The 21024-nt window shown below is 41.9% G+C and overlaps 1 protein-coding gene across 1 annotated transcript; it reads left to right on the top strand.

Moving 5' to 3' along the window:
* The first annotated feature begins 779 nt into the window (after positions 1-779).
* LOC121543769 (CKLF-like MARVEL transmembrane domain-containing protein 8) lies at positions 780-20076 on the top strand. Its single transcript, XM_041853920.2, has 5 exons — positions 780-787; positions 1085-1253; positions 18495-18668; positions 19604-19723; positions 19990-20076. The coding sequence occupies exons 1-5, from the start codon at positions 780-782 to the stop codon at positions 20074-20076; spliced, it is 558 nt and encodes a 185-aa protein (XP_041709854.2).
* Positions 20077-21024: the final 948 nt, after the last annotated feature.

The raw sequence follows: 21024 nt of genomic DNA, 5'->3' as shown, positions 1-21024 counted from the left end.
ACAGTGATAGGACTATGGTCCTTATTGGACATTTACCAGCAGGTCCAGACAGTGGTAGGACTACGGTCCTTATTGGACATGCCCCAGCAGGTCCAGACAGTGGTAGGACTACGGTCCTTATTGGACATTTACCAGCAGGTCCAGACAGTGGTAGGACTACGGTCCTTATTGGACATGCCCCAGCAGGTCCAGACAGTGGTTAACTGAACACACACTGTGCTGTTTGACCAAAAGGCACAATGTATTTTATCTGTTTGAGAAAAGGGTGCGACTACATTTACATTACATTTCAGTCATTTAGCAGACTCTCTTATCCAGAGCGACTTACATGAGCAATTAGGGTTAAGTGCCTTGCTTAAGGGCACATCGACAGATCTGACTGCGCAATCCAGATTAGAACCAGCAACCTTTCGGTTAATGGCACAACGCTCTTACCCACTAAGCTACCTGCCGCCCTACAGTTTAGTAAATTAATAATCCACAGCTAGTCTGCATTATGCACTCCTTTTGAAGTGAGATCCCACCTGCTGTCATAACCCTTACGAAAAAAAGATTGCAGTCAGAGTGCAGCAGTTCGAGTGCAGTATAACTGCAGAATGCAGCAATTACTGCGTCTAAAATAACACAGCCGACAGCAGTTACTGCACTTTTACTGCAGTTTCAAATCTGCAATCTGCAGTCTACTGGCTAGGTCTCTCTTCAGTCTTTGGCTGTAGATTGCTCCTGCTCGTGTCATCGGAAAAACAGCACCTATGCAAAACATAACCAACCATACGAGCATGAAAAGGCAATCGTTTCTGGCACACCGATTTGCCTATCATCATAAATAAGTTCCTCTTTATGCAACCACTCTCAACAGTGACATTTTGGGAATGGTATTGGGCTAACTGACCAAATTCTGTTGAACATACAGTAGGCTTTGTTATACGACGACAGAATAACATTCATACAGGTCACAGATATTATTATCTAAAATAAACAAAAACGAGTTGTTTCACAACAAATGTACAGAGTTCCGCAGAAGTCTTGTCGCCTACTCAGGAAAGACGCGTCATGGCCCTCTTTCCAACCTTCCTTAATTCAGAGGGGCAGGATCCAAAAGCGGTAGATCGATATTGAAGATGGAAGGCGCAGCGACGCCCACTGTGATAACGTCTACCAGCAGCATCGCGGAAAACCTTTACACCTCTACTCTGGCTTACGACAGGCACTTTTTTCGTACTGCTTCGGGGCTCCTCGTTTTCGCAGAAATAGTAAGTAGTCAAGTTTCAAGTTTCAAGCTCTAGGCTACGGGATACGCATGGTATATGTCGTCCAAAGAAATGCTTACTTGCAGGTTCCTTCTCGACAATGCAATAACAATGACACATAATAAAATATAAGAATACGAACATAAATTAAATGGCTCAGTAGAACTGAATAAACATTTTATAGTAGCATAAGTATTATTCAAGAAGGCACATTTTATTGTCCAATATTTACACGTGTATTGGAGAAGGGGGGAATGGGGGTCAGTGTATAAACTGAGCAGTATTATAAGAGTCTGGTAGCAGCAGTTGTGATGTGTGTGTAGCATGAATGTAAATGTGTGTGTGTGTATGTGTGTGTGTGTGTCTGTGTGGGTGTGTGCATGAGAGAGTGCGTGTGTGCTAAGGTGAGGAGAATCAGAGCAGGTGGTCAGTCCAGTTCAATTGTTCAGCAGTCTGATGGCCCAAATCTAACTGCCTGTAGTTCAGGACCTGAAGCAAGGATATGCATATTCTTGATTCTATTTGAAAGGAAACACTTTGAAGTTTGTGGAAATGTGCAATTAATGTAGGAGAATATAACACATTCGATCTGGTAAAAGATAATACAAACAGTTCCATCATCTTTGAAATGCAAGAGAAAGGCCACAATATAATATTGCAGTTTAGGCGCAATTTAGATTTTGGCCACTTGATGGTAGCAGTGTGTGTGCAAAGTTTCAGATTTATCCAGTGAAGCATTGCAATACTGGACTATTTTGTATGAAGTCTGCCCAAATGTGCCGAATTGGTCAATTGACACATTTTCAAGTACATAACTATACAGAACATACAAAAATGATATGGTAATACAAAATGTAAGTTTACACACTCCACAATCCATACATGATGGATCATTTTCTTATATACTAACTTTCATACATCTAGATGGCCGGGCGGGGTGGGTGCTGTCTTCACCACCTGCTGGAGGGCCTTGCGGTCGTAGACGGAGCAATTCCCGTACCAGGCCGTGATGCAACCGGTCAGGACGTTCTTGATGGTGCAGGGCTAGTATTTGGAGAGGACCTGGGGCGGCATGCTGTTGTGTCCTCTTGACAAGAGTGGTGGTGTTGTTGGTTCATGACACGTCCTCGGTGATGTGGATGCTGAGGAACTTAAAACTAGTGACTCTCTCTGCTGCAGTCCGGTTGATGTGGATCGGGGCATGTTCCCACCTCTGCTTCCTGAAGTTAAAAATCAACTCCTTTGTTTTGCTGATGTAGTATCTTAAGAGTCTAGGATTGTGCTGACGTTTACAAAATTGTGTAACAGCTGAACTTTGCTCTACTTTGTTGTAACATCTGGAAAGCATTACTGATGTTCATGGAAAGAGGAGATGGGGAGTGAGGGAGAAAAGACTAGGGATTGTTTTTTTTAGAATCACACCATAATACGTCATAAAGGATATAAAACCATGTCTTGAACAATAGAATAAGGAGAATAGCTAATCAGATTGGCTCGGGCTGTTTTCTAGATACCTGCAGGTATCTGTCAAAATTCGATGCTGTAAACTCTTTGTTATAATAAACCTTTATAATCAAAGTACAGTGTCGGCGGATCTTCTTATCATCACAAGCATGGACCAGCAAAGGTGTTTCTTTTAGGCACTACATTTAATGGCGACGAGGTTTTTGTTTTATTGTTCTTTGGGACGTGCTACGTCTCTTCTTTGCATTCCATTCCTGGGCTACAAAACGACTACCGCTCAAAGAAGCCGGCAAATATAAGGTGAGTTTAATCCCTTACATTGGGCGCTGGCCGTTTTGTGAGTCCAGAGAGTGTGTGCGTTAGAGATGTACCGTTAAATTACTTGTGCGTGCGTTTTGCTGGTGTTTGCTGTGTGGTAGGAGTTCCGTTCTAAATTTTCTGAATTAGTTTGCGTTGAGAACAACGCAAACAGTGAGGTGTGTCTGTAGGGCACACCGATTTGGACACACATATTTTGCCTTGAATAAAAGTGAAAGGAGTGTCCAATGAAAGGCTTAGAGGATAACGCTTGATATGAGTCAACAGTATACTTTTAGGGCGCCGTTAATTTAAGGAAGCCCTTGTGAGACCAAGGCATCCATATGATGGCCGTAAAACCAGGAGAGTTGTTAGATTGACTCTCGGGTCTGTTCTGGGAACAGTGAGTTTGTACGACATATATTAAATTGTATGTTACCTCTTGGAATATGGTTGACGGATTGTATGTCCAATGTGACCTCTCATTTAATGTCGGCAACTTAAGGTAGCAGAAATTTAGCAAAATAATTTAAAAGACAAAAGGAACGGCGATAAGCAAGCTTGCTCTGTATAAACGGATCCGGTGTGTGTGTGTCTGAGAGGAGGAAAAGCACATTTCTCTGTCAGCGTGTGTGTGTGAAACAGAGTGAGTGTGGCTGCGTGCTTGATGAGTTCCAGATGTGTGTTGACTAAGACTAAGGACCAGGGGTTTTTAGTCTCTTGTAAATAAATGTGTTAGGTATTTTTGTTTTCAAATGTTAAGCCCCTAGAGTAAAAAGTTAAAACCCCTACAACACAGTTAAGGTTAAATATCTTATGAGTCTCTGTTTGTGAGAACGTTTGTAATTCTTAAACTATATAAACTATGAGCCCCCTGGAAGGACAATAAGTTTAAAGATCTTATGAGTCTCTATAAAAAGAGAACGTTTACTAACGAATCATGAGCCCACAGGGAGGACTTTTTAAGAGTGTATAGAGATGTTTTGTAATTGATAACAGCATAACTATAAATCTGCAGATAAGTGAAAGATAACAAGCTTGGTAGTGGGTTTGTGTTCTGTGTTCTGTATGTTCTATGTGTTCAGTTTGTGAGCTCTGTTAATGTCTTAAGTGTTATTGTCTATGGGAGAAGAGAACGGAGCAACAGTCTATAGCTCCTTCCACTCTGAAATCACATTGGTGACTGAACTGCGCACGCGTAGGATTCATGAGTTTAGCCACTCCCCTGCACTGAACTGGAGAGAGAACGGGAGAGTCCGTTTTCAGTGCAGACAAAATAGAAAACGGGAGGGGGAATTTTGCACACAAGTGAAATCTTCTTTTGAATTAACTATTGCTTGACTGTAAAACTGTTTTGTTGATAATCGGTTGAGTTGGTGAATGAGAGATATATTAACGGATTAAAAATAATAATAATAAAATAAATGAATAAAATAAAATGTTATTGAGCTATTTATAATATTCCTGGGTTAAGCTGTTTGCTTATTTCTTAGCGTGAATGTGGAAAAAAGTATAAACTAAACTCTTCTTTGTTCTTTTGCCTTTCTGTCATACGAGAGACGAGAAGGAGGAGACAGAGAGAGAGAGAGGGGGAGGTGCTGACATCAACTGACACCAGTGACGGCAACCCTGTCCAACTCAAGGCCAGTGCTGTTATTATTCACAAATCTACTTTCCCTTACAGGATATAATTGATACATTGTGTTTACATAGAATATTTCATGTTGTGACCATTTCGCAAGAGCTTGGCAACAGACTGATGAATTTATGTAATTGATAATTGCACATTACAGTTTCCGTGAATGACTTGTATTGATTAGAGTTGTCTTGGAAATCCAGCATTAACATTATTCTGTAAAATTAAGGTAATTAGGTGCTTATTAAGCAATTGGGTTGTGAGTTGGTACAGATCTTTTATTTTTTTAATTGCTCTGGAGTTGACTACTTTCCTTTACCTTTCCTGATCGGATGTGGTAAGACTGCCACCAATCAATAATTTGGTAAAATAAAATTCACAAACAAATTGATATATTGATTGAATTGATGGATTGAATTAGTTGATTTAGTTGGTTGGTTGATTGATTGATTTAGTTAATTGGTTGATTGATGTAGTTAATTAATTAATTGATTGGTTGATTGGTGATTGATTGATTTATTGATTGAATTAGTTGATTGATTTCATTTTTTGATTGATTGATTGATTGATTTCATTGGTGATCGATTCATTGATTGATTGATTGGTAATTGATTGATTGATTTGGTTTAATTAGTTGTTTGATTGATTGATTGGTAATTGATTGATTGATTTGGTTTAATTAGTTGATTGATTGATTTCATTGGTGATCGATTGATTGATTGATTGATTAGGGATTGATTGATTGATTTGATTGATTAGTTGGATTGATTGATTTAGTTAATTGATTGATTGTTTGTTTGATTGAGTTGGGTTGATTATTGATTGATCAGATTAGTTGATTGGTTAAATTTGTTGATTTGGTTTAATTAATTGATTGATTGATTGATTTGATTTTTTGATTGATTTAATTGGTTAATTGATTGATTGGATTAATTGATTAATTATTTTTTAATAAAAAAAAAAAAAAAAAAAAAGGAGGGAAACAAGAGGGAAACACATAACATAGTCATTACAATGGGGAAAAAGGACATCAAAACTACAAAAGCAATTACTCCTCTTCATGTAGTACAGAATAGTAATCCTCTAGTTAATGGTATAGCAAAACTATCTGAGAAATGGAATAAACGTTGGCCTGACATTGAACAACCATGGCCATTGGAAGGCACTCTTAACCCAGACGTCATCAAGATAACGCAAGTGCTTGTATCCACGTATAAGGCAGAACAAAAGAAGGGGAAGAAGGGAAAACTTCGCAAAGAAAAAAGACAAAAAGAGCTGGGTGTTCTTAAGCTGTTTGAAAATGAAGGACAGAAACTGATAAAAGATACAAAAGACAAGAGAGACAGAGGTACAGAGAAAATGGCAAAAGAGGTGAAGGTGACAGAAAAACTAGTGGCAGAAGTCAATACACCTTTCTCATATATGGATTCAGCAAAAACACCCCCACCTTATGAGAAAGAAGCCAAGTTTAAGGACGTTTATCCTCAGCTTCCAGTGATCATTCAGGAAGGTGATTATTGCATCAGAGATGAGGATGAACGAATAATAGAGAGAGGACAAGCAGAAACGACCATAAAGATGAATCCAAACTCCAAAGGCAGGAAGACAACGAGATGTCTGGAGACTAAGGGTAGAGTGAGATCAAGGAGGATGGAACTTGATGATGATGATGATGATGATGAAGATCAGAGTGATTCAGAAGAGATCATGGGTGGATATGACCCTGTCATCAGACAGAGGTTGGCCAGAGCAGAAAGAAGGGGTGATGGAAGTTGGAAGAAGAAGAATACAAGCGATTCGAGCTCTGATGAAAACGAAGATGGAGACAACGATGAAGATTTGGAGACTAAATGTGCTTCATATTCAAGAGGATTTTATCCTCCAATGACTAACACAGAAGAAATAGAAAGAGATATAGACCGATGCGTATCATACCTGTATAAGGCCAATAACTTAGAAGAAGTAAAAGAACTGGAAGAACGACTCAAAAAGCTGAAGACAAAGGAGAAGAAGCTGCTGAGAAAAGAATCCCAAGAATCTGAGAAGAGATATACATTGAGGCCAAGGAAAGATGGCACTAGTAAGAAAATTATGCCGGTGATCATTCGAGGACAAAACCTAGAATATAAGCCTTTGCAGAATACCGATATATCAGATATACTTGAGAAGCTGCCTACTCTTCAAGATGGAGCATATCCTTGGATTTCAAAGTTGGAAGAAATTACGGTGGGAACACAGTCTGCCATAGGAGACATCAAGAGACTTTTGGCTAATCTCCTTGGGATTCCAGGCATGGAAGAAATTTTTCAGAGAGCTGGACTTCATAGATATGTGGGGACTGCAGTGAACGATCCTGAATTGTTGGCTGCAAGTAGGAATCGGCTGTGGAGAGCACTGAGAGATACGTTTCCAACAAATGTGCATCCTGACAACATTCTGATTGACCCATTAGGACAACAAGAAAATCCAAGAGCCTACGTGTCAAGAGTTCATCAAGTGTGGAGAAATATTACCGGAAATGATCCAGATGTGAGTCAAATTGAGCAGTCAATCTTGAGAGCTAAACTACAGATGGGACTGCCCTTACCGGTAAGGAGCAAACTGGCAGAAGTGGTTGGACTTGGGAGCATGACAAAAGGTGTCTATACAGATCATATAGCCCATCAAGTGGATCTGTACCGGAAAAAGGAACACAACCAGAAAGAACAGGACCAAGAAACTCTCAGAAAACTCAATCAAATACAACTGGTGGAGAATAAAAAGGACAAGAAACAAGCTCTGGTGATGCAGAATCAGGGTAAACCAAATCAACAATCACTGCCACAGCTTCAACCGAACCAGTTCCAACCACAATTGTACCAGACACCAATAGCGGTACCACTTGTTTCATATCCACAGCCAGTTTCTGGACAGAGACAGAATTGGAGAGGAAGAGGACGAGAAGGTTCAGGAAGAGGAAGAGGAGGAAGATTCAAGCCACACTTCCAGCAATCTTCAGAAGTGTGTTATAATTGTGGACAGGTTGGTCATTTTGCCCGTGAGTGTAATGAGCCAGAAGGAAACACCAGGGGGAATTTCAGAGGAAGATACAGGGGCCAGTCAAGATCCTCTGGAGGACCGGTGAACCCTTATAGGGGCCCGGAGCAAGGATTCTAGAGGTGCCCAGAAGATCCGAAAGGGGGGTGTCAGCTGGTAGCATCAGGACCGGAAAAAGATCCAACAATTGAGGTGAAAGTAAACAAACGACCATTGGAAGTGATGGCGGATAGCGGAGCTGCTTTTACCTGTGTTCGGCCTGAAGATGCTACACATCTCCCTATGTCCAATCAACTAATTAGGACAATCGGATTTGAGGGAGTGAAACAGCTGATTCCTCTTACGGAACCAATTGAGCTCTGCTATGAAAATCAGAAAATTACAATACCCATACTAGTATCAGAACATACACCTATTGCATTGTTGGGAAGAGATGCATTGTGTAAATTGAACTGTACAATAAAATGTACACCAGACGGCTGTCTGGTAGAGATGCCAAAGGAAAATGTTTACCAATTGTCAATGACGACTGAGATGGATTTTTCTTCAGTATTCTGGATTGGAAATCTCAGTGAAGATTTTTTGAAGCAGGCTAAGATATGGGAGAAATTCATTGTGACAAACATGCCAGATGCGAGGCTTCCGGAATATCCATCTCATTGTACGCTCAAGTATTTCAAGAATGCTGCCCAATCGGACTCAGAGGAATGGCTGAGTCGTCAACCAAAGAAAGTTCAACTTACCTCATGTTGCATAATTTTAGGACCACAAGGAGCAGCTATGAAGATAAACACAGACGATTATCTGGATAAGGAATTTGAGATTGAGCAGAGTGTGCCACATGTGACCTTGTTGGTTTCTGAAGGCTATGAGCAGAAACAAATAGGAGAAATGATGACAGAAGCAGAGAAAGCTGTTTTCATACCAATGAAAGAGAATTTGGCGATTTGGAGGACTGAAGATCATCGATTCCTCAAAATCATGATTTCGGCTCAAGGACAAGGAGAGCCACAAGCTGTACGGAAGACAAATGAATCTGTTTGAAGTGTGAAGATGAATTGAGAATCTATGGAAGAAGAGATGTTGAAAAAGGTTCAAGAATGTTTGAGATATTAAAGTAGGACTGATATTGGATTTGTGAAATCAGCTCAATTGAGGTGAAAGTTGAGGAGGCAGACCTCCTTGGAAGAATCAGTATCCATTGAAAGATGAAGCAATCCAAGGGATTGAACCAGAAATTTAAGGACTTTCGAAAGCAAGTGTTTTGAAGACAATAGAAAAATCGTTAGAGTAGCAATCAAATATTGTTTTGGAGAAACCATGATGATTTAGTAAGCTATGGGTTAGCTTATGTTGTAAATGGGAGATTAGGATAAAAATCACAAAGGAGTAGAGTTTTTGGGAACCATATTTTCTTGAATAGATTGACTATGTCATAGGCAGATGCACAATTTGTCTGAAAAACAATGTTCGCCGGGGTGTGACTGTTCTTCCTGGCCACATTCCCACACCGAGAGGTCCTATGCGTGAGTTGGTTATCGACTATGTTGATATGATAAAACCAGTTGATGGGAAAAGATACATGTTGGTGGTTGTAGATAGATTTTCACGATGGCCGGAGGCCTGTCCAACCAAGCGAAAAGATGCTCAGTCGGTTGCTAAGTTCTTGTGCAAAGAAGTCATAAGCAGGTGGGGATTTCCCGACCGAATATCCTCAGACAATGGGAAAGAATTTGTGGATAAATCAGTGAAATTGACGTTGCAAAAATTGGGAATTAAGCAACGTCTAGGAGCAGTTTATCACCCACAAAGTCAAGGGATTTGTGAAAGAATGAACGGTGTCTTGAAAAATCGCATTATCAAAATTTGCCAGCATACGGGTCTCAACTGGATAGCGGCGCTTCCTTCTAGCATTAATGGTGTGTCGCTCAAGTGAGTTGCGTGATCTACGTATGACACCCCATGAACTGGTCACAGGAAGAAGGATGCCTACGCCTTGTTTGCGAACAAGCGGAAAGGGTCCAAGCTTGGCTCTCTTGGAAGATGAAATGAGAGCATACGTTACATATATGGCCAATTTTCATAAAAAGCTGTCCACGTATGTTTCTGACAGGCAAAGAAAAGAAGAGGTGCAGGAGAAGCTTGATGAGCAAAAAAGGAGTACAGTGCAACCGGGGGACAAGGTGTTCGTGAAGGTATTTAGAAGGAAGTGGTATAACGAACGTCGTGAGGGACCATTTGAAGTTGTTCGTAGTACTGGAACAGCTGTCCAGGTTAAAGGATCTCCAACGTGGTATCATTTGTCACATTGCGTTAAAGCGCCTGCAGAAGTGGTGCCACGCACAGAGAGACAGGATGTTGAAGGCTCAAGAGAGCAGGATGACGATAGGGAAGAACAGGTGGAAGGAGAGATGCCTGACAATATCCAGAGTCAACACCCAGAAGGAGAGATTGTTCATGTTGTGGACAACAGTGATGATAATGTGTACACTTCTGATGGTGCCAGAGATGACTCTGCAATGGATGGGAAGGAAAAGAGATTTGGGGACATTGACTTTCAATACGTCCCAGACACAACAGGGAATATTTCAGTGGAATGTGAAACCACGGAGATCACCAAGGGCAACTCTGTTACAGGAGAAGCTGATGATTCAGTTAGACAAAGTAGGCCCAGACCAGCTAGGAGAAAAGTCAGACCAAAACGTTACGAAAACTAGGGTAGAAGTAACCCTAGGAAAGTCAGCTCAGCTCCCATGCCAGTGCACGGGAGAGAACAGTGGTAAAGGGAAATTTAGAGTTCAGTGGGAAGACAACCATGGCAGGAGTTTAGATCTGTTAGGAGCAGTTGCATTGAGAAAGTATGCGTTGCTGAATGATAAGAGAAGAATGAAGATTGAGGGTGATTGTACTCTCTATGTGTACAATTCCCAGCAGGAGGATCAAGGTGATTATAAATGTATTTTTTATAATCCACAGTTTGAAAGTGAGGGATTAGAGTCGGGACTGAGAGTTAATGTAGTGACACTAGTGGTGATAGATGGAAGTATAAGTAAAGAGCTCCAAGGTATAGGGAAAATAGATGAATCCACAACTATTACATCAACACTCCAACCTAATGCAACAACAGTAAGAAGCAATTCAACTCTTTCAACATTAACAGCTGTTAAAGCTATAAATGTGTCACATTTCATTACAATGGCGCCTCAGAAACTCGTTCCAACACCAATTTTAGACAAAAATATTGTCATTAGGGCTAGGATGGGTGGTACAGCACATCTTCCTTGTAGATGTGAGAGACGGAGTGGGGGTGGTGACATTCCTCCCACGTGGAGAGACAATTATGGAGAAGAATTGTTGTTATCAGGACTAGAAGTAGAAGCTGTGCCACCTGACCAAAGGAAGTATATTTTGTACAACGATATGAAATGGAAAAGGGTTAGGAGTGATTGCTCACTTATTTTGCGTAATATTACATGGGAAGATCAGGGAGAATATGCTTGTACTTATTTAGAGCCAGCATTCAAATTTGTTCCGGTTAAGAATTACTGGATAGAAGGCTATGTAACTCGTAAGGTGACGCTTATGATAGGAACTTTAAAGTCTGTTGAAGTTTCCACAGTTACCAAAGGAGTTCAGGAGCAGCATACTACAGTAGCTACTCCAACAATAAATAATACACAGAGGACATCTGTAACTTTGCCACTGGACCTAATCAAGAGTGTTAATACATCAACTAAAGCCACTATTTTAACAATAACTTTGGAAGAAATGAATGTTACAACAGCGATAACAAGCCCCGGTAATGTGACACAGACACCAACAACAACTTTCCTGAAACTAAAGGATGTAGTAAACGTGACTCAGAAGTCTGTGATACAGATGGAGAGTGCTGTAAATGATAGTAAGGATAGCGTTGAAATAGGAGAACAGATGGTAGCAGTGAATCATGTACATTCATCTGAAATAGTGGAGAATACTATCCCGGGGGTACAGGATGAGTTATTGGATTTTGATGGAAAGCAAGAACATATATCTGATCAATACCGCTCGTTAGGGAAGAGAGAAACTAAATGGAAGGCATATGGATTTGACTCTTCTGTTTTGCAAATTAAAGATGGATGGGCAGGTAGGAATCTATGGTTCCAGCAGTTAACTCATTCTGTAAGATCAGTGAGGAATCTTGAGGGTCCATGTCTGCTGAGAATTCCATCACCAGGCACGTGGGGTTCAATCTTAGAGACAGTGGCTCAACCTCTATCAACCGCGTGTCAATCTTATGCTTTATCATGGTTGTTGTATCAGCAACAATCAGTAACAGATATGATGATGTCATTGTCAAGACATTTGTTTAGGCCTAAGTTTAATTGCTCTTGGTTAAATGAATTACCCTATGTCAATTTGTTAGATCAGAATGAAAATCAGTTAACAGCGATTCCTGAAGCATTGGAGGTGAAACCAATAAGGGCTAGAAGCTGTTTTTGTTCAAATAAAACATATGATGGACCAGGTATGTTTATGGGTATATCAGATTGTGATGAGTATATGATGACTTTGGATAAGCATGAACGTAAGGTTAGTGGTGAGACATATAAAGTAACTTTTCATGTTCCATCTAGTAAGAAGAGAAGGACTTTGATGGTAAAAGATCAGCTTTTGCCTGGAAATGTGACTATTGGGAATTTTCGAGATATTTGGTGGGTTTGTGGTGATAAAGCATATATATTCTTACCCTATGGATGGACAGGATGTTGTTACATGTCGACGTTGAAACTTCCATATGAGGTTTATACTATCCAAAAGGGAAAGGCATCGGACACTGCTAAATCTGATTCTAGGTCTGGAAATAGAGTGAAAAGGGAAATGGCACAATTTAATAGTTTGGAGTCCTACCATTGGAGGATAAGTCTAGGAGAGAAGTGGGGACTTGGACTTTTTCCATGGTATGGTGTAACATTTTTGGCAGATCACATTGATAATATTACCTATACTTTGCAGGGTTTTGCAAATGAAACGATACGAGGGTTTGATCTTCTGTCTAATACTCAGAGAAGTCACAGACTGACGTTGTTGAAACATGACATGGCTCTTGACTATATTTTAGCCAAACAAGGTGGCTTATGTGTGGCTATGAATCTGACGGGGAGATGATTGTTATACTTTGATCCCCGATAGTTCCGATAATATCACTAGTGTTATAGATGCATTGAAGAGTATAAGGGATGCGTTTGGTCAATCAGAAGGAGCTGGATGGTCAGCGAAAGCTTGGTTGCAAGATCAGTTGGGCCCAGTGGGAGCAGTGATAGTTCAGATTTTAGTAGCAGCTCTTATAGCGCTGTGTATAATGTTTTGTTTTTGTACTCTGTTGTTGACTTTTGCGAAGGCTATGATATTGAGATGGGTTGGAGTTGTGATGCCTGGGGACAACACTCAGATGCCCTTGTTAGCTGTTACTGAACTTGATGGAGATAAACAAGTAGGGCTAGATGGAGTATTGATGGATAGATATCCATTTTGATTATCCGATCATTTTTCATGTCTTTACATATTATTGTGATATTTAGTGTTTTGATATGAATCAAAGGGGGGGAAATGGAATGTCATTCATTTTATATCTAATTTATATATCAATTTTAGTTGACATTGATGTTTTAATTTGCATGTGTTGTTTTGCAAAAGATACTGTTTGGTATTTTCTTTTCTTCCAGAAGCATATGGGGGAATATGTAGAGGGACTCAAATACTCAAACATGGACAATATGAATGGACTGGAGGAAGTGGAACAAGGAAGGAGTGGAAATGTTCCGATTCCATCATCAACGTCGCATTGAAAGACGACACTGTGGAGGAGATGAAGTCTAGTGGACTACATTCCAGTGTTATATTCTTACTACATTCCAGTGTTATATTCTTTCTGTATTAATTTTTGAAGAATTATGTTTTCTGTGTTGGGTACATGTGGGGACCTCAGATGTTTTTGTTTATTTCGTTGAAGTTTAGGGATATGGGGTCTAGGCAAGGAAAGAGAGAATCCACAGGAGGGTCCGATGGGTCGACCAGCCTGAATGTGGACATTTTGATTGTATTTTGTTTGCTGGGGTTTTCATATGTATTCAATTGCATCATAGCTTAAAATGTATTCATGAAGATGTATGAATTGATCTGGAGTACTTAGGTGGTCGCCTAGGGCAGAGGGGCCGTGAGAGAATTTTCCTGTCTTGACTGACTGATGGATATTTGGAATGAAAGCTGCCAGACAGGTTTTTCGCTCTTACACTCCATGACAATTTATTTACACTCCATGACAATTTATTTACACTCCATGACAATTTATTTACACTCCATGACAATTTATTTACACTCCATAATAATGTATTTACACTACATACAAAAATGTGTCTATATAAACATGTGTTTAATCTCCATAAATTTGGTTTATTGTTAAAGTTACTCAAGAGCAACAATTGTTATTTGTCATAATCCTATTCTTTTTGTTTTCGAGACTTAATTAGTCTCGAAGGGGGGAAATATGTAGTATCTTAAGAGTCTAGGATTGTGCTGACGTTTACAAAATTGTGTAACAGCTGAACTTTGCTCTACTTTGTTGTAACATCTGGAAAGCATTACTGATGTTCATGGAAAGAGGAGATGGGGAGTGAGGGAGAAAAGACTAGGGATTGGTTTTTTTAGAATCACACCATAATACGTCATAAAGGATATAAAACCATGTCTTGAACAATAGAATAAGGAGAATAGCTAATCAGATTGGCTCGGGCTGTTTTCTAGATACCTGCAGGTATCTGTCAAAATTCGATGCTGTAAACTCTTTGTTATAATAAACCTTTATAATCAAAGTACAGTGTCGAGCGGATCTTCTTATCATCACAAGCATGGACCAGCAAAGGTGTTTCTTTTAGGCACTACACTGACTTTGAGGGAGAGGTTGTTGTCATGAAAACACAATGCCAGTTTACTTACCTCCTCCCTATAGGCTGACTCGTTGTTGTTGGTAATCAGGCCTACAACCGTGTTGTCGTCAGCAAAGTTGATGAGGGAGTTGGTGTCGTGCAAAGCCACGCAGTTGTGGGTGAACAGGGAGTACAGCAGAGGACGGAGGACTCACCCCTGGGGGGCCCCCTGAGTTAAGAGTCAGTGTGGAGGAGGCGTTGTTGCCAATCCTCACAGCCTGTTGTCTGCCCCTCAGGAAGTCCAGGATCCAGTTGCAGAGGGTGATGTCCTAATTGCGACACAAACATATTGGTGTCCACGTTTGATACAATAATTTATTGAAATCAGTATGTCAGTGGCTTTCACCATCTTTCACACAATAGCTGCCATCAGAATTAATGGAGGGAATCAGTACTGCTTTGTTGATTAAACAAATTAAACACATTATGATGATCAGACAGTTTGTATTGTTCATACCTTGTATCACATGGCTAATTGTACCCTTATGATAGGGGCACAATTAGTTCTGATAAAGGGAAGAGTTTGCCATTTGCTGATTTCCAGTACTTTTTTACAGATTTGCAAATTATTCAACCTGTATATTTTATATGCATTTTATACACATTTTAGATATGCTGTGTGACCTGTATGACTGTTTTTCACAGACGGTGACATGACATCGTATTGAACACTGCACTGAACTGAAGGTTCAATTATTTCAAAATGTTCAAGGAATATAACTGGAGAAAATGAACATAATGTCAACCTACTTCCTGTAAAATAGGCTACTTCCTGTAATATAGGCTACTTCCTATAAAATAAGCTACTTCTTCTAATATATGCTAGTAATATAGGTGACTTTCTGTAATAAGACTACTGTCTGTAATTTAGACTACTTTCTGTAACATAGGCTACTTTCTGTGTAGACAGACAATGGTCTCAGTACAGTGTTTTATTTTCTCTGGAAAGGGAAGTTGTTTAAAAACAAGGTCAGTTTCATTGTCCCTTTTCCTTCCAGCATCAGGGGAGAATGTGACCAAAAGTCTCCTCTTCCACGTAGGCTAGACAGTCTTTTTCCTGTGACACGAAGCAACCAATGAAACTTTATTATTTTAATAACAGGAAGGGAGGTTTGGAGTGCAACAGAGGACAAAACTTCCCATTATTTACAGTAGCACGCATTATAACAAACTGCATCTATAGATTTATCATAATCAATGTGTTACGACATTCTTTCAGAATGCTGTCAGATCAGATAGGTGTCAGTCAGCTGTGGGGTTAGTTTCTGTTCCCGAAATACAAACTATGAAAAACCACTTGGCAATTATGTTTTATATAGCTGTTGTACTGTTTTAGATGAGAGCTTGCAGGTAAACAGATCACTCTACCCTTCACTGGATCCTGTGCATATGCCAATAAACTGTTATTTGATTTGCCTTAGGCTGTATTATTTCCTTTCATTGTAATCTCTTTCTACAGTATGCCATCAAGATAAGCACAGCAAATGCATTTAAATACACGATAAAGTAGACACCACCAGAGCACAGCTATCACTGACTATGTGGCACCCCCCAAATGAGTGGATAACTGTATTTCACAGTAATCTGATTGAGACCACGGTAATCAATGCACGGGCGCAACCCTCCATCTTTCTTTTTCACAAAAAAGAAGCTCGAGGAGGCGGGAGAAGTGGAGGGCCGAATGTATCCCTGTCTCAAAGATTCGGCTATGTAAGTCTCCATAGCTTTTCTCTCCTCTTGAGACAAAGGATACACATGGCTCCGTGGGAGCGCTGCTCCTGCCTGGAGATCAATTGCACAATCCCCCTGTCTATGAGGAGGCAACTGCGTCGCCCTAGTCTTGCTAAACACGAGAGCTAAATCCCCATATTCAGGCAGAATGTGCAGTGCGGGCACTTGGTTTGGACTTTCCACCGAAGTCGCCCCCACGGAAACACCCAGACATCGCCCCTCGCACTGAGCAGACCACCCATCGAGAGCCCTCTGTTGCCACGAAATAGCAGGGTTATGGGTGCTTAACCAGGAATTCCCAGCACCACTGGGTACGCAGGAGAGTCGATCAGATACAGCTGTATAGTCTCTTCATGACCCCCCTGCGCACACATCCTAAGTGGCGCTGTGATCTCCCTAATCAACCCCGACCCCAACGGGCGGCTATCTAAGGCATGAACGGGAAAAGGTTTGTAAACAGGTAGGAGAGGGATCCCTAAATCTACACAAAACTTCCGATCAACAAAATTCCCAGCTGCGCCTGAATCTACTAGCGCCTTATGCTGGGAATGACCAACCTGTGGAAAACAAACAGGTATACAAAAGTGCGCAACAGAAAGCTCTGGGTAAGTGGGACGTCTACTCACCTGGGAGGCCCCCCCAGTGCGTGGCCTGTTGCCTTCTCCCCCGGAGAACCCTCCCCAGCACCTGGCCGCAGTGTGCCCTCCACGACCGCACTTGGTGCAGGAGACAGGCCCCCTCGGGCTCCTCCTCCTCCTTTCTCTAGCGCCGGCACCCCGAGCTCCATAGGGCTCGGCTCGGAGGTGCCGGAGGGCGGAATGGACGGACCCTCCTCGGGACGTCCACGGGTGGCCAGCAGGGTGTCCAGACGGATGGACATATCGACCAACTGGTCGAAGGTAAGATGGGTATCCCTGCAGGCCAACTCACGTTGAACGTCCTCCCGTAGGCTACATCGAAAATGGTCAATGAGGGCCCGTTCATTCCACCCTGCGTCCGCCGCTAGAGTCCGAACTCTAGAGCAAACGCCTGTGCGCTCCTCCTCCCCTGTCTCAAGTGGACTAGACGCTCCCCCGCCGCTTTGCCCTCAGGTGGATGGTCGAACACGGCCTTAAAGCGACGGGAGAACTCGGCGTAGGAGATGGTGTTGGCGTCCATCTTCCTCCACTCTGCGTTAGCCCACTCTAACGCCTTGCCCGTGAGACAGGAGATGAGGGCGGAAACGCTCTCGTGTCCCGAGGGCACCGGGTGTACAGTGGTCAGGTAGAGCTCCACCTGCAGGAGAAACCCCTGACACCCGGCAGCTGTTCCGTCATACGCCCTCGGGAGCGAGAGCCGAATCCCCCTGGGTTCCGGACCTGGGACTGGTGGACCGCCGATGGGGTTGGCAGAGTAGGTGGAGGCTTGGGTACCCCGCTGGCCTCCCATCGGTGCAAGGTGTTGATGACGTCCTGTAGAGCGGTCCCCAGTTGTCGTATCTGGTCATCTTGGCCGCGGACATGCTCCTCGAGCGACTCAGGCGTAACTGCAGATCCTGCTGATTCCATTCTGGTGTGTGATTCTGTCAAGGGGTGCTGAAGGTGGGTGTGGTGCATGAATCAAGCGCAGGACGCAGAAGCTCAGTCCAAAAGACTTTAGTGCAATAATCACGTAGAAAATAAGCACAATAAGCCCGAAGGCGAAATCACGCCGCACACAGGCGTCAAACAAACGGCGCACTAACATGTGTGAAAACCCTCTCCAAAACACTGGAGGGAAGTACGTAGCTCCAACACGAAAACAGATGAGCAATCACACACAAAGACAAACACCACCAACGAGAACTAAATAGGACACTAACGAGGACTAACAAGACACAGGTGTACAACATAAAGACAAAACCAAACGAACATGAAACATCGATCGGTGGCAGCTAGTACTCGGGGATGACGACCACCGAAGCCTGCCCGAACCAGGAGGAGGAGCAGCCTCGGCCGAAACCGTGACAGGCACCCTATTCCTATGTAGTGCACTACTTTTTACCAGAGCTATATGAGCCCTGTTCAAAAGTAGTGCACTATAAAGGGAATAGGGTGCCATTTGGAATGCTGGCTATGTGCTTCCCTGTCCCCTCAGGTGTTTGGTCTGCTGGTATGGACGCTGATAGCGGGGACAAACTACTTCCGTGTGTCTGCCTTTGGGTGGGTCATGTTTGTGGCCATCTTGTACTGGGTCCTGACAGTCATCTTCCTCATCATCTACCTGACCATGGCTTACAACAGGATCCCTCAGGTCCCCTGGACAGCTGTGGTACGACACATACTACGACACATAATACAACAGCACATTATCTGACCAACTTGAAACTTGAGTGATTGGGGTTGTTTATTATATAGCTAGTAAATAATTGTGGAATATTTACGTAACTCAAAAGCAATGGAGTGAACTGCCTGGATGGTTTTGGGGAAGAGAGGATTTTTGTGTGCTCCTGACCATGTCTTTATGAATGTGATCAAATGAAGCCATTCTATAATGTGTACTAGCCTACAGTATCTGAGCCAGCCAGCCAGGAATCCTGTTGTTGTCATTCTACAGGACCTGTTCTTCAACAGTAGTGCTACAGTGATGTATGTGGTGTTCCACAGGGCCTGTTCTTCAACAGTAGTGCTACAGTGATGTATGTGGTGTTCTACAGGACCTGTTCTTCAACAGTAGTGCTACAGTGATGTATGTGGTGTTCTACAGGGCCTGTTCTTCAACAGTAGTGCTATAGTGATGTATGTGGTGTTATACAGGGCCTGTTCTTCAACAGTAGTGCTACAGTGATGTATGTGGTGTTCCACAGGGCCTGTTCTTCAACAGTAGTGCTACAGTGATGTATGTGGTGTTCTACAGGGCCTGTTCTTCAACAGTAGTGCTACAGTGATGTATGTGGTGTTCTACAGGGCCTGTTCTTCAACAGTAGTGCTACAGTGATGTATGTGGTGTTCTACAGGACCTGTTCTTCAACAGGAGTGCTACAGTGATGTATGTGGTGTTCTACAGGGCCTGTTCTTCAACAGTAGTGCTACAGTGATGTATGTGGTGTTCTACAGGGCCTGTTCTTCAACAGTAGTGCTACAGTGATGTATGTGGTGTTCTACAGGGCCTGTTCTTCAACAGTAGTGCTACAGTGATGTATGTGGTGTTCTACAGGGCCTGTTCTTCAACAGTAGTGCTACAGTGATGTATGTGGTGTTCTACAGGGCCTGTTCTTCAACAGTAGTGCTACAGTGATGTATGTGGTGGCAGCAGCAGTGGATGCAGCCTCAATCAGCCATGCTGTTAAAGGGCGCCATAACTACAACTGCTGGGTAGCATCCACGGTAAGAAAACCACCTCAGACCACCCAGACATACATTTAAATCACGCCAACTGTGAAAATATACCACAAATATGACTGAGTGTTTATGATCAAAGCGATATTAAAATATACAATACTAAAATGCAAATATATGCCTACAAGTCAGATAAGAGAGGTATGATGCCACTGTGTACCATCCCAATGATATCTATTTGGTCCATTTAAGCCTGCTCTACTCACACCTACTATTGTACTGAATTTCAATGTTTTCATCTGTCTGTTTTTCAGTTCTTTGCCTTCCTGGTCACGCTCTGCTATGCAGGAAGTACGTATATAAGTTTTCAATTGTGGCGATCGAGGGATGAGGAACAATAACCAATCACAAAGAACATCTAAAGTATATCCGTTATGGTACAGGATCTTGAAAAGTACAGATGGTTAAGTGCAACAACCACTCCTTCCCTTTGGAATACATTTCTCTTTGATTTAATTTCTGTTCTATTTCTGTTCTTTTGGAATTGTGGTGTGTTTCATCTGTTGGAATGACAGAGCCTGAACCCCAGGGATGTTTGTACTTCTTATGAACTCAAATGTTTTTTTAAACATTTGGATGAAAATTACTGAAGCTAATAAAGTGGCTATTCTATTGTTCTGAAGCTGGAGATCAAAGCTTTAACTCCAATATTAAAATGGATTGGACAGTAATGTTGTACCACACTAGATGGTGCTAAGATACAAGGCTGAGAAACAGGGCTTATGAAGGACATTACAGTTAATTATCTTTTTGATTATTCAAAAAAAGAATCATATACGAGTAATATCTTTTACTAATAGGAGTCAGCGACACTGAACAAAAATAAAAATATAAATGCAACATGCAACAATTTCAAAGATTTTACTGAGTTACAGTTCATATAAGGAAATCAGTAAATTGAAATAAATTAATTAGGGCCTAATCTATGGATTTCACATGACTGAGAATACAGACATGCAGATATGCAAAAAGAAAGGTACGGGTGTGGATCAGAAAAGCAGTCAGTATCTGGTGTGACCACCATTTGCCTCATGCAGTGCATCACATCTCCTTCGCATAGAGTTGATTGTGGCCTGTGGAATGTTGTCCCACTCCTCTTCAATGGCTGTGTGAAGTTGCTGGATATTGGCGGGAACTGGAACACGCTGTCGTACACGTCGGCCCAGATCATCCCAAACATGCTCAATGGGTGACATGTCTGGTGAATATGCAGCCACTCTGTTCAAAACGTTGACATCAACAAACCGCTCACCGACACGACGCCATACACGTCTGCCATCTCGCTGTCT

This window comes from Coregonus clupeaformis, unplaced genomic scaffold (genome assembly GCF_020615455.1).
Source record: "Coregonus clupeaformis isolate EN_2021a unplaced genomic scaffold, ASM2061545v1 scaf0868, whole genome shotgun sequence".
Classification (NCBI taxonomy): Eukaryota; Metazoa; Chordata; class Actinopteri; order Salmoniformes; family Salmonidae; genus Coregonus; species Coregonus clupeaformis.
This window is presented reverse-complemented; position numbering and strand designations above follow the sequence as displayed.